The 16,603-nt window shown below is 43.0% G+C and overlaps 1 protein-coding gene across 1 annotated transcript in view; it reads right to left on the bottom strand.

The window, feature by feature from the left end:
- The window catches only part of shroom4 (shroom family member 4), a 55,185-nt gene extending 38,582 nt beyond the window's left edge, over nt 1-16,603 (bottom strand). The window contains exon 1 of the mRNA XM_070930081.1: nt 16,481-16,603. Within this exon, the coding sequence (XP_070786182.1) occupies nt 16,481-16,603 (123 nt within the window). The remainder of the gene's footprint in view (nt 1-16,480) is intronic.

The following is a 16,603-nucleotide window of genomic DNA, read 5'->3' as shown; positions in this document are numbered from 1 at the left end:
TGTGTGCGCGTGTGTGTGTGTGTGTGTGTGTGTGTGTGTGTGTGTGTCTACCATTGCAAGGCGGTGCCTAAACATGTGCATGTAAAACCTCCCATTACTGAAATGTCGAGACAGAGAAAATGAGTAGCTCTCTGGATAACACAGTTTATTGAAAGTCTGGAATACACACACTGTATACACCCCCACACACACACACACACACACACCACAAAGCATGGGACACTATAACACAAACACACACACACACACACGCAAGAAAAGACGCTCAGAACCTCTGGCAGTGAGTACAGTTTGGGAAAAGTTGTGTCATTTCTTTGACTGCGAGGATATACAACAATTTAAATCTGCATTACCACACACACACACATTTACGCAACACACACACACACACACACCCGCTGGCGAGAAATAAAGTGAAGGAAACTGTTTCACATTTGTTTACATGAAGACGTCCAGAGGACACAGGAGGATCTACGCAGACCTCGGAAAAGTATTTACACGCAAAGATCGGAATCAATGTGTCATATGTTCGAATGAAACAAGCTCGAAGATGATAATTGAGTTGCAAGTGATGCCACGCGCACACACACACACACACACACACACACACACACACCAACATTTTATATCTGACCTCATATGTTCATCTTTTAAAGAAAATACTTATTCGGCATTTTAAAAGGCACAAAATCCAAACTCGTGAGGCAATCGGAGCGGCAGCTGTCCTTTAAACATCACCAGCATTTGTTTTGATGATGTGCAGTGAATCATTTAGAGATTAGACTGGGTGTCAAAGTTTAGCATAACTCTTCACTTGCCTCATATATGTTTGTTAATGTGGTATTCTGCAGATGACGTGACAAACAAATAAGCAGCATCTAATCTGTGGAAGTGGATAAACGTTTGTTTCATGCCGCGTTGCTTCTTGTTTGGACCTTTTAAAAAGCCTGACTGAATACTTTTTAATGAGCTTATAAACATGAGATCAGATTTAAAATGAAAAGAGAGAAACATATGTCCGTTCAGGTTTAGTTTTTTGTAACACACAGTTGGTTTTCTGCATGTAACCAGGTTTTTATTTGGATTTTAACGTGCGTTCATGTGCATGACCTCAGACAGAGACAGAAACGCTGTGACAGCTGAGCGGCTGGGATGAAAGAAACAGATCATTAAATGTAGTGATGCAGCCTGACTGAACTGAATCTGACACAAAGCGACTGGTCTCTGCTTCCCATTCATTCACTTCTTTGATAAAAAAAAAAAAAAGAAAGTCAAAAGTACAAGCCTGTATATATAAAGACGTAGATTTGAGACATTAACTACAGCTCCAAGGTGCATTTTGGGAAAGAAACCTCCAATCATGAATCATCAATTACAGCGGAGTGTTTTCTGCTATGATGTCTGGTGGAAAGTGTCTATTCTGGCTCAATGGTGTGTTTAAATAGAGCCATCAACCTGACAGGTCAACACATGCTCCGAGCCCCCGCAGGAACCCCCTTGGCTCTGTGTGGCCCCCCAGGACAAAGACCCTGGGGGGGGGGCAGGACCCCCTGCTGCACACCAGCTTCACGCTCCTGCTATTGTCTGCACTGCCACCGTTCAGCTCCCAAACATAATGTCTCAACTGAGGAATAAAAGTGGAGACGGCGGTTTGCAACATGGAAACATGGCTCAGGAGCTGGAGGCCCACGCTGCCAGTTCTTTTAGCTGAGCCCAGATTCCACCACAGCTCCAGTTTAGATAGTGTTTGAATTCACCTTAATTTCCACTGTTGGTGCAGAGCTGCACTCACTCAGTGTTTGACCTGCTCTCCAGAATGAGGTCAAGGACTGTGGATGCAAGAATGACTGCATAAACTCAACCTGTGCATGGGAAGAGCAAGGCACCACCAGCTCCCTGCGGACTGCAGGATCAAATCCTCTGAGACAAATCTGTGATTCTGAGCTTTATAAATAAAACTGACTTGACTTGAAGGCGGTCCGGTGGATAAAGTAGATTGGTGCTGTTCCACAGAGACACTAATGGGCACTTTGTTGGGTCAAAAACAAGGCAAAAGAAGCCAGAGCATCAAAACAGGAAATAAAGAAGAAGAAAAAGTTTTGCTGCTTTTGCTTTCATTTTATTTGATTAATCAGCTTTCTGTTTAATTGATAGTAAATTGAATATCTTTGAATTCTGGACTGTCGCTCTGACAAAACAAGCAACTTAATTATGTCTCCTCTGGTTTTAGGGAAACTATGATGGAAATGTTTCACTATTTTCTCACATTTTATGAACCAAATGATGGATCAATTAAAATGAAAGCAATCCTCAATTGCGGCCCTAAATCACAGGTTATGGTCTCATTGTGGACATGAGCAGTGATCAGTTCAACCAAAAGGTGACTTTTAGAGGTCACAGATGTTAAAATATACAATATTTCACACAATACAGGTGAAAATTTGAGAAAAAATAAACATATTTAGGTGTTAATCCCCTTATTAGGGCTGTCTGCTGCTGGTTTAAAGAAGGAAATAGAGCATTTAAAGGCCTTTTTCTTTCTTTTTTTGAAGCCAAAGACAATTTTCCACTTTATGTGCAATAAAGCTCCAAACTACTGCAACTAATAACAGCTGTCACTATCAGATTTAGTGGTTCAGTTCTCTATGTGGCTCTACAGGTGAAGCACACCACCTTTCATCTCCACAGTGTTGCACGCTAAGAGTTGCTGTTCTCCATATGGGAGAACAGAGAGATGCACATATGCATACATGACAAATAAGCTCTCTTATAAGCTCTCAGGATCACACACACCCTCCGTCAACCTCTGCCCTCCAGTCTGAGCCTTGTGAGGCTCTCCTCCCTTCCTCACACCCACGCTCACACAAGGCCTTCTTTATCAGGGCGGGAGGAGGGGAGCGGCAGGGATGGAAAAAGAAAAAAGCTCCCACGCTCACACCAAAAGCACCAACAGCTACATGTGTGTGTCATGTGTATGTATGCCGGCGTCTAGCTCCATTGATCCCTGATGTTGCAACTGGGGTGTGTTGTCCTTAAACGGCCTTTCCCTGCAATCATTAGAGGGAGCAAACAAGACAATAATGCCCCAGACAGAGAAGCCCTCTCTGGGTGAAGGTGCAGCGTTGTGGCCTCTTAGAGAGCTGGAGACCCTGGCTCACTGACAAGAGGAGAGGGAAATGAAGGGAAAGAAAGAAAGAAAGGGAGGGAAAGGAAAAGAAAGGAGGGGACACGAGAGAAAATGATTTGAAAGAAGAGGAGACGAATGGAAGAGAAGAAGAAGAGAGGAGAGGAAAGGATAGAGAAGGAAGGAGAAGAAGGAGAGGAGAGTACAGAAGAGTAAAGAGGAGGAGAAGACAGTGGTAAAGAAAGGAGAGGAAGGAGAGGAGATGAGAGGAAAGGAAAGGAAAGAAAGAAAGGAAGGAAGGAGAGGAGGGGACAGAAGAGGAGATGACGGTGGTAAAGCAAGGAAAGGAATGGAAGAAAGAAAGCAAAAGGAGAAGAGAAGAGATACCAACGCCCCAGACAGACAAATAATGGCCCACCAACTTAACACTTTGTCTGGTTATTTTTGATCGATCTTCTATTAATAATCACCCTGAATTTCAAACATGAAACCACAGAAACATCCTGTGGTTCAGTCACATGGATGAACACCGACATGTGAGTCAACACTCACTTGCTTGTGAACATATCTCTCCCTCTCTCTCTCAGGTTAACAGTGTGTGTTTTGTTTTAGTCGGAGGAGGAATGCCTCCCCGTGTTTTCACATTCCCCCGATCTGTTTGCCTCTCATCGCCTCATCCGACTTCAGCGCACCCAGAGTTTGGACAGACGCCCCTTCATCGAGATGGACCTGCTGTGGCCTCCACACACTCGGAGTCTTCGTCCTCACGCTGCTTTCCATCAGCATCCATCATGTGAAATGACTTTGAAATCACTGATAAAGGTTCAGCTTTGTCTTTCTTATGACCCCGAAGTGTTTGCAGATTTTTTTTTTATCGCAACATGCAATAAAAAGGTTAACGAGAGTCAGGAGGGAACAAATAAAACAGCACTGATGCCAATCTGGGCAGCAACATAATCAATTTCAGCGCCGAGTAGCCGATATAAAAGATGAGGAGCAGAAGCAGAACTGTTAAACCAGTGTTTTGTGCAGCTTGGATGTGCGCTGAATGGGTGCTGATTAAATCCTAGTTTGAACTTGATGTTAGTCTTTATTTATTCTTAAAAAGATCACTGTGCATATGCATCTGGAAACACATGATAAGGAACAACACTGTCCTTATGTTCTGTACTGTTGTGTCCACTTGACGTCAAGCATTCCTCCACTTCTATACAAACCTATGTATCTAAACACTCAGCCCACTCAGCGGTTTCTCCTGTTTGTTTTTAATCCAGAATTATTTTCAGTAATTATTTAAAATGTGCTGCGGCCACTTCCTGGTGGGTCTCCTCACTCGTATATTTTTATTAGCCGCGCTCCCGGGACGAGACTAAACATTTTAAATTCAAATTAAAGAGGAGCCAAGAAACGTTGCTTGGTTCGAACCCACGCAACATATTAGAAATAAACAGCTGACATGCTGGATGTAAGTGTCATGATGAACGGTTACAAAAGCTGTAGTTTTATGTTAAATTCCTATTTTAAGAGGGCAAAGTGAGGAAGAACATAAAGAAGGAATATGTAGTGCTCAATATCATTTTTATTGTTGTTGGCTTCTCAAACGTACATACATTTTATGGGCCTATAAAGACAGTTTTCACCACTGAAGGTTGACTTGAAGGGCTGTTTTTTTGGTCTGCAGCAGCAGGAGTCAAGAAAATACAACTGAATCAAGAGAAGAGGAGCTGAGCAGAGAGCATAACAAGGACGAAAAGACGAAGAAGAAGAAGAGAAACAAAGGAAATAGACGTCACTGTGCCGCCCACAGCGTTTGATTGACAGGTGATCTTTGGGGAAATCCAGTGCAGAAACCCGGCTGCTTTACACCAAAGATGTTCTTACCACCTAAAGCTCCCGTAATACCGTTAAAATCTCACTTAATCTGTGAAAACAAGCCCCTCGTTACAGGCGCTGAGCCGTCGGCCACATCAAAGATCCGCTACCCAGAATCCTTAGCGAAGGAGCACAGCAGCGCCACATTAACCCCCGCCCCCCGACTCTCTGAAGAAACGCCAACCTGTCGAACCTTAACCCTCAGCCATCATCCAGATCTATACATCATAAAACACACACTCCCATAATCCACCACAACAACCCTCACACACACACACACACACACACACACACATACACACACACACACACACACAGGGGTCTAATCCACCATAAGCCTGACACTCAAACAACGACACTTAACCCTGTTCATACACTCAAGCGACAGTCACACACAAAAGAAACAATACACACTGATTGTGGTTGTCACATGTGCACACACACACACACACACACACACAGTATAAGTATGGGGATGGATATGCGCGCTTAGGGTTGATATGGGGACGACACTAATACACAAATGAAAACAGTTCAACTTTGAGAGGTTTTATGAGGACACTTTGAGGCCGCAAGTGAACAGAAACACAGAAAAACACATAAACACAAAGCAAACAAGTCTTGTTATGCTACATGGAGCACATAATCTAGAAAAATATTACATGTACAGAAGCAGGAAAACAATCTTCAGAGGATTTCTTAATATGCATGCAGGCATATTTTTTGGACGCAGAATCGTTTCTGACTTTCAACGGCAGATTCCCAACAACAGACTCAACATTCAACATACTTTATTACCACAGCAGCTTTGATAGTTTGTTGTCGGACGCTCATAATAACACAAATTCAGTTTGTGTGCCTCTCACAGTTTCCTTTTTGTAGTTTGTGACAGTATTGTAATATCGTAAATAAAACAAAATAACTTCCGGCTGTTAGATCTCCAACCAAAACACTGTCCCTCTAAACGAAGTAAAGTCATTCTGTTGTATTTTCTTTCACAGCTGGGCTATACAACCTACAACAAACTAAAAACACCACCTACTGCCCCTCAGTTCTTCTTCACCACCAAACATAAAACATGCATTCACCCGCAGCCTTCACCTCAATGCACATCCAAACTAAAAAGCTTGCCACTCCTCCCAGTATGATCTTTAGTGACACATGTGAGCAAACCTATGTGCACAGATAAATAACTATAGCTTGTTGGCAGTCAGTGGTGCTGTTAGCCTTGATATATGCTGTTTTAGCAATTAGCATGACCGGCCACAGCCATGATAAATCTTTAAAGTACATTTTAGGTCATACAGTCCAGCCTCAAACTCTTTTTTTCCTCAATGTAATCTTCTTTTATGGTTATTTAATTCTTGGGACACACACACACACACACACACACACACACACACACCCCCCCTGGCTGTGCGTTTCTGGTGGAGTATGGAAGCCATTAGATCCGGTGACCAGCGCTGACAATAGCAAAGGTTAAAAGGTCAGCGGCCTGGTGGGACCAGAGAGCGACTGGATTGATCCGTCAACGTCATATGTGTGTGTGCATCCCTTTATCTCACACACACACACACTTAAATAAGGGTGAAACATTAACTTCTTAATGTGCACTAAATGACCTTGCCCTCTCGACTAAAATCGTCTTGGTCTCCTCCTCTGCTGTGGACTGGATGTGTTTATGAGGGAGACAGAGAGAGTACTTTGTGTATATTTTTACTTTCTGGCAGATCAAAGCTGCTTCGCCAGCTTTCAAACTCTCCATACTTCTTTTCTATCTGGGCTTCCATTCAAGTATTTTTATGAGCGTCATAACAGATCACGTTGGAAAAGTTGAGGGCAAAAAAAATCGATAACAATTAGATCAAAACCACGTTATGTTGCTGGAGGCAAAGGCCTTCTTTTGATTATAGATAAAGAAAGTGTCCGACATTTAAACGCGTCTGTCGAATGGATGGTAGTTGGTGTTTTTTACATAATTCTGCATGTGTTCACCACAACATCCCCAACATGGTGTACCTGCTGTATGGCTTGAAACTGATAATCACACCTTTGTGTTGGACTCACAGTAAAAGTAATCGTAACAGCTGTAGACAGATTGGAGACTCAGCTCCGATAGATCAGATTTACGAGTGTACAAACATTAACACTTGCTACTGACAAACCAGCAGAAACCACAGATGGAAAATTACCTGGAGGTACATTTCTATGACTACAACTTTGTTTATTTGCTCTGAATGCCCTGAAAAACACATTTCATTATCAGTTTCTCAGTATGAGAGATGCTCAGAATAGTTTGGGTTATTTCACAAGAGAGGTGTTTGTCTGTGCTGTTTAGTTTCTTCTCAGCATCTGAATCAAAATGTGATGACAGTTTTGAGCCCTGAGGAAGCAGACTGGCTCAGTTTGAGAGTTAATTCTTAAATAAAATTTGTTTGTATCTTGTTGACAGACTGTAGTCATTTACATCCACATTTATCTCAAATTTTAAACCGGATTTTCCAGGAAATCAGTAAAAAGAAAATGCAAATGAATGTGCTTTTCCATCCACTTACTTAGGCAAACATTAGGAGCTGGATGCATTGAGCTCATGCTTCATGTAAGTCATGATGTATTTGCTAAGTTGGTTTCCATTGCACTTTGTTGTATTCTGCTTCGATTGATATCGGGTCAAAAAAAAGGTTAGGACACTGCTAGCGATGTGTTCAAAGACTCATGAAAGCAGACAAAAAGGCAGGAAAGCATCAATCTGGAGTCCAGAAACCTGAAACCTTTTACTCCTCTTCCCTGGCTGCCCTTTATTTCCCCACCTCCTCTATCTTTTGATCTATTCTCTCTCCATCTATTATCCAACTATCAGCCTACAGCTACAGCAGCAAAAGACAACCCCCGCTCCCCCTGTTTCTATTTCAATCAACTCATCTCGCCACTTTCTTTTCCCCCATATTTTCATGCATCACACCCTGTCTTTTCTCTTCCTTCACCTTTTTATCCTCTTTAATCCACCATCTTCCTCTCTCCTCCTCCATCCATCTTTCCTACATTTCCCTCTCCCATCCATTCCTATCACACCCTGAATGTCTCTCCAACTCATTCATCTCCACCTACAATCTTGCACCAACTCAGTCTGGGTGCTCCAATTAAAGCTAAGAAGAAAACTATGCTGTTACACCAGAGGCCCCTTTGATGCTCACTTCTATCCAGTTTGGTTGAACTTTGAACTTTTTTTTCCAGCTAAAAATGGATCAATCAAATCCAGGGAGCTCAATTCTACATAGGATTTGTGCTTTTTACTGTATTTATATGCTTTCCTTTGAAAAAAGAAGCAGTTCTGAAGAGGTGAGGAGTCTCCAGCTACAGCGAGGGTTGGCCATTCTGTCATGAAGAGGTATTCACGTTAAAATGATTTAATTAGTATTAATTACAGTTTTTGTATCCCACAGTGGTCAAAGATGCTGTTTCTTTCATTATAAAAAGAACACATTTAAGACGAAGACACTAAATCCCACTTGTTTATGGGAAGAGAGACGTTGAATATTGATCATCAGCAGCTTTAAACTCAAATCCAACCCAAATCACTCAAACCCAAGAGATGAATAAACAATTTGAGCAAACTCCTCATGAATCCCAACCATGAGGAATGCAACACACCCACCGTCCCCCTCCTCGCTGCACCCACAAACTTTGGTTCCCCACTCAGAAGTTCCATTCGTCCCACTTCCAACGTGGGGAGAACATGAGGGGAGTTATGACCTGCAAAATCCCACCCGAGTAACCTGCATCGCCTGACAAGGACGGGGGGGGGGGGGGGGGGGGGGGGGCTGAAGGGATGTTTCCATCAGACGCCACCGAGGGCAGACGGGAGGGACGGCGACGAGAGAAGATCCAGTAAACAAAGAGCGTTTTGTGTCATTTTTGACCTCAAACTGGAGTCGGCTTGCCAGGGTAGCCACGAGAGAGGACCACATTGCATGGTGGAATGTGTGTGTGTGTGTGTGTGTGTGTGTGTGTGTGTGTGTGTGGTGCATTCTCTGGTTTGGGGCATGGCTACGTTGCAATAAACTGTAAACATATAAACACAGACACACAGAAAAACACACAAATGATGCCTGTAACAGGCCGTCTTAATCCGACATAATGGCTCGGAAACTGCTTCTAATGCCGGAGCGTTAAACGTAATAGCTGCAGTGCGGTTGGTGGAAAATGTTATGAGGAGGAACCGAAACCAGAAACAAGGTGGGATTAAAAGAACAGGATAATCAGAGTCTTCAGATGTTATTCCAGCAGTGGACTGGAAGTGAATTACTGGACTGCGACTGCCAGTCTGTGATTTCTATGATCTGAAACTGTGAAATTAAATGAACTACGGCTTCGGCCGCTGATCGTTTCCATTGACGGTGATTAATTGTTTGCTGTATTTAATGTCAGATAATAGTGACAACAGCACAGATTTCTTCCATTTTAAATTCCTGCTCTGTCTCTTTTATTTGAGTTGAAAAAGCTTAAATTAACTGTCTTGTGGGGGGGGGGGGTCATTTTGTGGGGGAAACCAGGAACTGCAGGTCAGAATTTGCACATCAGCAGAACACAAAACCCTAACAGGGTTTCCAAAAGTGTTCTCCATCGCATCAAGATGCAATTTTGGTGAAATCTGAGAAAAACAAAACATGGCTGAGGTGTGCGTTTGTGTGTGTGTGTGTGTGTGTGTGTGTGTGTGCCCCCCCAGTGAGAGGCTAAATGCAGAGCGTCAAACAAAAACAATAACAAGCCTCAGGACACACACACACACACACACACACACACACACACACACAATTCAACTAAGACATATACTGCATCTCCCATTTGTCTTTAATATCTTCTCCTCTTTTTCCATGACACACACACACACACTCACACACTCACACACTCACACACTCTGTCGTAATAACAACATTGTGTGTGTGTTTGAGGGTCAGTGTACTGATGCACTTGCACAAAGAGAGGTTGTTATTTTAGTGTGTGTGTGTGTGTGTGTGTGAGCCTCCAGACGTAGCCTTAGAGAAACAGCTAAAGGCTCCACAGATCAGAGATAGAGGCATTCCAACCCCACCCCAACACACACACACACACACACACACACACACACACACACACACACACACACACACACACACTCCTGCCTGTAACTTCACTTATTCACAAGCCACATGGTTCAACTGATTCACCGACTACCATTAACCTCCTTATACAAAGTACTCAACGACTTTCCATCGTTCACGACAAAAATACAACAGAAAATCTTCTCAAGCAAGTTTTTGTTCTTTAAGAAGAAATAAGGCTGCAGGTAACAACTATTCCCATTATTGATCAATCAGCACATTATTTTATTCAGTGACTGATATCATTTGTTCTATGAAAGCATGAAAAATAAACATCTTAATTTCCCACAGCTCAATGTCACTCATTTAACCCAAAATCCAAACAATGGCTACGAGAAACATCATATACTCACATTTGAGAAGCAGCGACTTTCTGGCATTTTTGCTTCATAAATGACTTGATATGATTAAATGATTATCAACACTGAACCGAATCTATTTCCTTTTCCATCCAAAACTTAATATAATGAGTTGGAAACATGAATGCACACTAATTCCTTCTGTTTCTCTCATCAATATGCTGTATTGTGTACTATGTTTCTGGACAACATATGTTTCTGGTTAGTTAGGACAGTTAGCAAAGCAAGTCAGGGCAGAGGACATGGAAACACACACACACACACACACACACACACACACACACACACAGTAGAGACAATAGCATCTCTATCTGATGGCATCCTCATCTACCCCCCGCAGAGCAGATTGCTACTGGAGGCTACCTTTACTGGAATTTAGGGAGTAACACACACACACACACAGGCTGTTTACCAACCCAGGACATTTGGTTGCATACCTTCGACCACATGTCAAAACATTCTTCTGTAAAATCCCTGGATTTCAGTTACTGTCAACAGCAGGACGAGAGAGAGAGAGAGAGAGAGAGAGAGAGAGAGAGAGAGAGAGAGAGAGAGAGAGAAAGATTATCGTCTCCATCTTTGTTGCCTGTTCTGGGCGAATCAAAGTCCAGACCACTCGCAGTGTTTTGAAACATACTCTGCAGGAATGCTTCCCACAAGGAACATGGCTGAAGAAGAAGAAGAAGAAGAAGAAGAAGAGGAAGAAGAACCAGCCACTAATGGAAAACAACAAACCCTTACCAAGATCCTTCTGCAGATCCTGGTAGACTGAGGAGTTAAGACTTAAGACAAAATGTGATGATAACAAGAGTCTCACAGATTTTCTCATGATCTTGAATAAAGATCAATGTTTGAAACTTGAAAATCCTTGATAAAATACGTTGACGTGCAAACCCCGAATCCTGTTTATGATGACAACTGCAGGTTTCCAACCTGGGATCAAAGAGATGTACTGCCAACAAAGCACTATAGCCTTCAACTCTCATTCAAGCAATGAACACATCATGACATACCGAAAATCAAAAACATGCACAAAAGAAGTTCATTTAGTCCACAAGAGTCCACGAGAGTCCACAGCTCAACACAAACGTCCTCTTTGGGAACCCAACTCAAAAAGAAACTCAAGGTTTTCATTACAAATAGCCAAGTCGTGGGTCAGCAGTGCTCTGCCAGTTTCAGTGGCTGGACAGTCTGGGAGGTGGGCTGACTGTTGGCGGGTTGACTGAGAGGAGAAGGAAGATGGTGATGAATCCAGCTTTGTGGAACATGTGAACCACAAAGAAAATGGACTCTGTAGCACTAAGCCAGGCCAAGCTAGCAGCCGGCTGATACTCTCCGAGATATAGTTATGGGTTGTAAGGCGGAAGATGCCGTCTTTCATTTTTTAAGTCTAAAGAAGCCTCATGTTATCTTTGACGTCTACAACATATACAAAGACGTCTTTAAAATCTCTTATAAAAACAACTGCACACAATATCAACACAATATGAACATAATGAAGGCTGCCTGCCGGGGAGGCTCTGCTTCAGTCCACTCAGACAGACCCTTGTACAACATGCAGAGCCTGATGTTCATTTAGATAGCAGACATGTCTGGTCTGCAGAGGTCTGGTGGTCCAGACAGATCACACGAGCAACTGGGATCCATCAAAATAACTGTGCTTGACAAGTGTTAAAAACTTTATATTGATTCTTGAATCAACACCCAACTGATTCACCACCTTACTGCAACCCAAAATCAACAGCCAGTGAATTTTAACAACAACCATGTTAGAGGTCTTAAGGCAGAGACTCATCCACACATTAATGGATGCCAAACTGTCCCATGGGAACAAAGCCTTGAAGTCAGGGACCCCAAGTGCAGCCAAAAACTGTTGAGGAGACACAAACTCAGAGAAACATGTCCCCCACAGAAATCAGCTCCCAGTAGATCATAAAACCACATGTGAAAGTGAGCTGACAGCTCAGCAGCAGCTGCTCTTTCAAATGCAACAATGGAAGGAACTCATCACTTTGTCATCACTGCATTTGAGGAAGGACATTAAAAATGGTCACAAAAACACATGAGAAAGACAACTGGTTGGGTTTTCAATGATAAATATGTCTTTCAGTCTGTGAACATGCTCGAGGGCCAAGGCCTGGCACGTCCACAGATCAACAAGCCTGCATTTAAAGTTCATGTTTGATAGTTTTTATATATTTTCAGGTTATTTATTTGGTTAGCATGCTACATTTTGTTAGCTTGAAACTGTTAGCATCACTACACAGTGCTGAAAAACATTAGAAAGTCAGCCGGAGAAAACGTTTTTAACCACCTCATGGAGCTAATATTGATTAGCTAGCTAGCTACAGCTGATAAAAACAAAACTGCTTTTATCTGCTTGTGTCGGAAATTGAGAACTCATTGATATTCAAACATTACGAATTGCGAACTTTAAGTGGTAAACCTGCCAACGTTATCATTGTAAAACGCATACGTGCAGTGCTAAAAGGTAATATGTGCACTAGGGGGCAGTGTTGCATTTATCAAACCAGAACGTACTGGAAACAAAGATGAAAGCCAAGAACGAAAACCTATTTTCAACTCCAGAATATAACCCCAATAACTTAAATAAAAGTGGAAAATAAATAAACCAATAGTGCTTCTCAGTCCGCCGCTCAACCAATCAGCAAATGTTTGAAATACAGTCATGCATGATGTGAGCAATGTGGCTCTTTCCACGCCACCATGTCTTTTCACCAAAGCATGTTTAAGCCGTGACTGACTGGCTAATAGCTTGCCAACAGGCCGATAGACTGACTCACTAAACGGCTGACTGAGTAGCAAAGCTAATGACTGACTGGCTAACTTTGTTGAGCAGATAAAACCTTCAACTCACCGTGTCATCACACAGCTGATCGCTGGCTGCAAAGAAAACAAGCATTCAAGTCAGAAAATGATGTGCACAATATATCCACACCCATCCACACACACCCCACGGTAGTAATTTGTTATGCTCCTGGAGGAATGTTGACCAAATGGCTTATATCCCTCTGCTGTCTCAGACTCGGGAAGCCACCCTTCCCCCCCTCCAGCAGCGTACAGGCTCTCAAAGGGCCACGAACACACACTCCTCAAAACATGAACATCCTGAAAGGGCAACTGGCACATTTTTATGCACTCTCACATGTCCACGACTGCACCCAACAAACAGCAGACTCACTCTGCCAAAGACACACTGGTGACTGGCACTACCATGCAGGATATAAATTCACTTTAAACCTTCACATAAATCTGTGAGAAGTCGCTACATCATACAGGGCTGCAAGTCATTTCCATTACCCATTGATCTGGCAACTTGTTTTGATTAATTGTTTATAAAATGGAGGTACTTCCAGGCACTTCTGACTGCGAGGAGATCCCGGGGGCAGACGAACAGGAACACCACGACCCAGATCTGGTTGAGTGGCAGTAAATGGATGGATGGATATATGAAATGTTCCCAGGGGCTTGTTTTGACCGACCAACAGTCCAAACTCCAAATACATTTAATTTGCAATGATGTGATACAGAGGAAAGCAGCAAATCCACACATTTGAGAAGCTGGAACCAGCAAAAGTTTGGCTTTCTTGATTAGAACGCTTTAACGACTAATCGATTCTCAAATCAGTTGTGGACTCATTTTATCGTTTCATCAATTATTTGTTTCAGCAAAGCTCCCAAAATGATAACGTAACACTCCTCTTGAATAAATCTCAGCATTTTACAATCTTCCCCCATATGCAACTTCTCGTTTTCACTTGCCCGAAAATCCATACTTCGGTCACATGATGGCAACTGAGCGACACCACTCGCGGATGAAGGCGGATAGATGTGAGGAAAAGCTAGTAAGGGGATCGTGAGTGAAGATTATTTTGTCAAATAGACATACATCCGAATAATACATGAATTTAGTATATATATTAGGAAATAGTGTTAAAGTTATTTAACTTTTTAGTGAAAAAAGAGCTTTCAGGTGGCATAAAGAATGCTCTGGCAGCCATATTGGACGTCTTCAGCTCTTACATACATAAAGTTTAAAAGAGTTTATGTAGTGGATTCCTTCATCCCTCTAGCCCTATGTATCTTTACCCCTCTCGCTCTCTCTCCCACTGATTCACCCTCACACACACACACACACACACACACACATTTACTCGTCCCTCTCTCTCGGAAGTGAGAGGATTATGGCTGTATTCAGCTGTGGTCCATACAGACACAGTAAACCTCTGTGTGGAGGCTGATGGAAACTCTCTCTGGCCCTCGCTAAACCTAAAACACATTATACACTCATGTCTTTCACACACACACACACATATATATATATATATATATATATATATATATATAATACACACCTCAACTTTACCTTCTCTCTGTGTTTCTGTCTTTCTCCTATTTCCTTCAAGGACTTGACACTTAATCATTAAACACTTTTCTGCACCACAGTTCCCTGTCCAGCACTCACCGCCTGAGCTACTTTATTGTGTGTGTGTTTCAGTGAGTGTGTGTGTGTGTTAACTAGCCACTGGACACAAAACAGCCATAGAGCACAGTTTGATTTTTATCTCCTTTAGCAGTCCCAGTCACATTTTCCCAGGGGCAGTGTTACTGTGTGTGACTTTGTGTGTGTGTTTCCAGATGACTGAGCCAGGCTTTTCCATTCCCCGCTGTGGTGCTGTGGTGAATATAGAAGTACACCGGCCAACATTTACACCACCGCTGCTGCGACTTCTCAACAGAGTGGGCGAGAGACAGTGAAGGGAAAGACTGAGAGAGAAAGAGAGAGAGCAGAGGTTGCATGTCAGTCGGCCTACTTATGCACCGGACTGAACACACACACACACACAGACCACCCCCAGCAGAACACACACCAATAATTACTTGCAGTAATTCAAAGACACCCTTCTTATTTCCAGCAGCTCACCGCCCGCAGCGTGAAACCGTGAGAAGAGGCCGGGAGGAAACGACGGCCCCCACAACTTTATCGCACAAGACGAGGTCACGTCGAAATCTGAAAGCACACACTAAATCTCTTACAAAGCCCTCAAACTCCCCCAAAATACACACCTGAGATGAAAATTAACCTCTTAGGGCTCTGCAGAGATAACAACAGACCAAGTCACATGTCACTCTGCACGTCTAGCAACTTCTTTTTTGCAAAACAAGCAGATTCTTAAAGATGCTGGTGTCAGTGTAAGCTCGCGCAGAAGGCGTCAAGAACCTATAAGCATGAATCTCTCATCAGAGTCACAATCTTTGTGTTTAAGCATTCCCACAGACGGCTGCCCCAAACTCTGCCATCTGAAGTGGTTTTAGTCGTCTGTCAGCACTTGGGCATTTTTACCTTCCAGTGAATGAAGTGACAGGGAGATGAACAGAGCCTCATTTCACCAGGGATCCCCTCAGGAAACCATTTTAGCACCCCTGGGGGAACCCTTTGACCTCCGAGTTTGAGAACCCGACCGCTGCATTACATTATATAGGGATTTTTATTCACACACAATGACAGCTGACAAACATCAACTGGTCCAGATATTTGCTTGAGCTTTGGACAATAACTTTCTTCTTCTCTGCAGAAGAGGAGGAGGTGAGAGGACGAAGAGGATCTAGCTGTGCAGGAGTCAACATAGAAGAAGAAGGTGCAGGGAGAGCAGTTTGCGTTGGTTTGAAAAGTTTAAACCAAGGGGACCAGCAGCCAAGCAGACTGCAAAGCACAAATAAGCCTGCAAAACGAACCACAATTGCTGTTTTGGTGGAGCTGGAGTGTTGCAACAACCACATCCTTACGAAATCCAACTCCTAAAGTCAATTTGCGTGTGATATTATGCAAATATGAAACCAAAACTGTAACTATAAACAGAAATATTAAGAAAACATCACGTCAAAGGGAACATGGAGCAGTTTGGGGTCATGTAACTGAGATTTCCCATGAATGTATATCACTGTCATTAATGTGGACTTACTTTAGTGATGATGAGCGGCTCGCCATGCTCGAGCCCTCCTTTCAGCGTGAACCCCCAAGGCGCGCCCCCGCTCAACTGGACCTGAATGTGGTGGAAGGAGACGAGCTGCTCAACCGTTTCCAT

Source organism: Enoplosus armatus, chromosome 23 (genome assembly GCF_043641665.1).
Source record: "Enoplosus armatus isolate fEnoArm2 chromosome 23, fEnoArm2.hap1, whole genome shotgun sequence".
In the NCBI taxonomy this organism is placed as follows: domain Eukaryota; kingdom Metazoa; phylum Chordata; class Actinopteri; order Centrarchiformes; family Enoplosidae; genus Enoplosus; species Enoplosus armatus.
The sequence above is the reverse complement of the archived record's forward strand: the minus strand, read 5'-3'. Positions and strand labels throughout refer to the sequence as shown.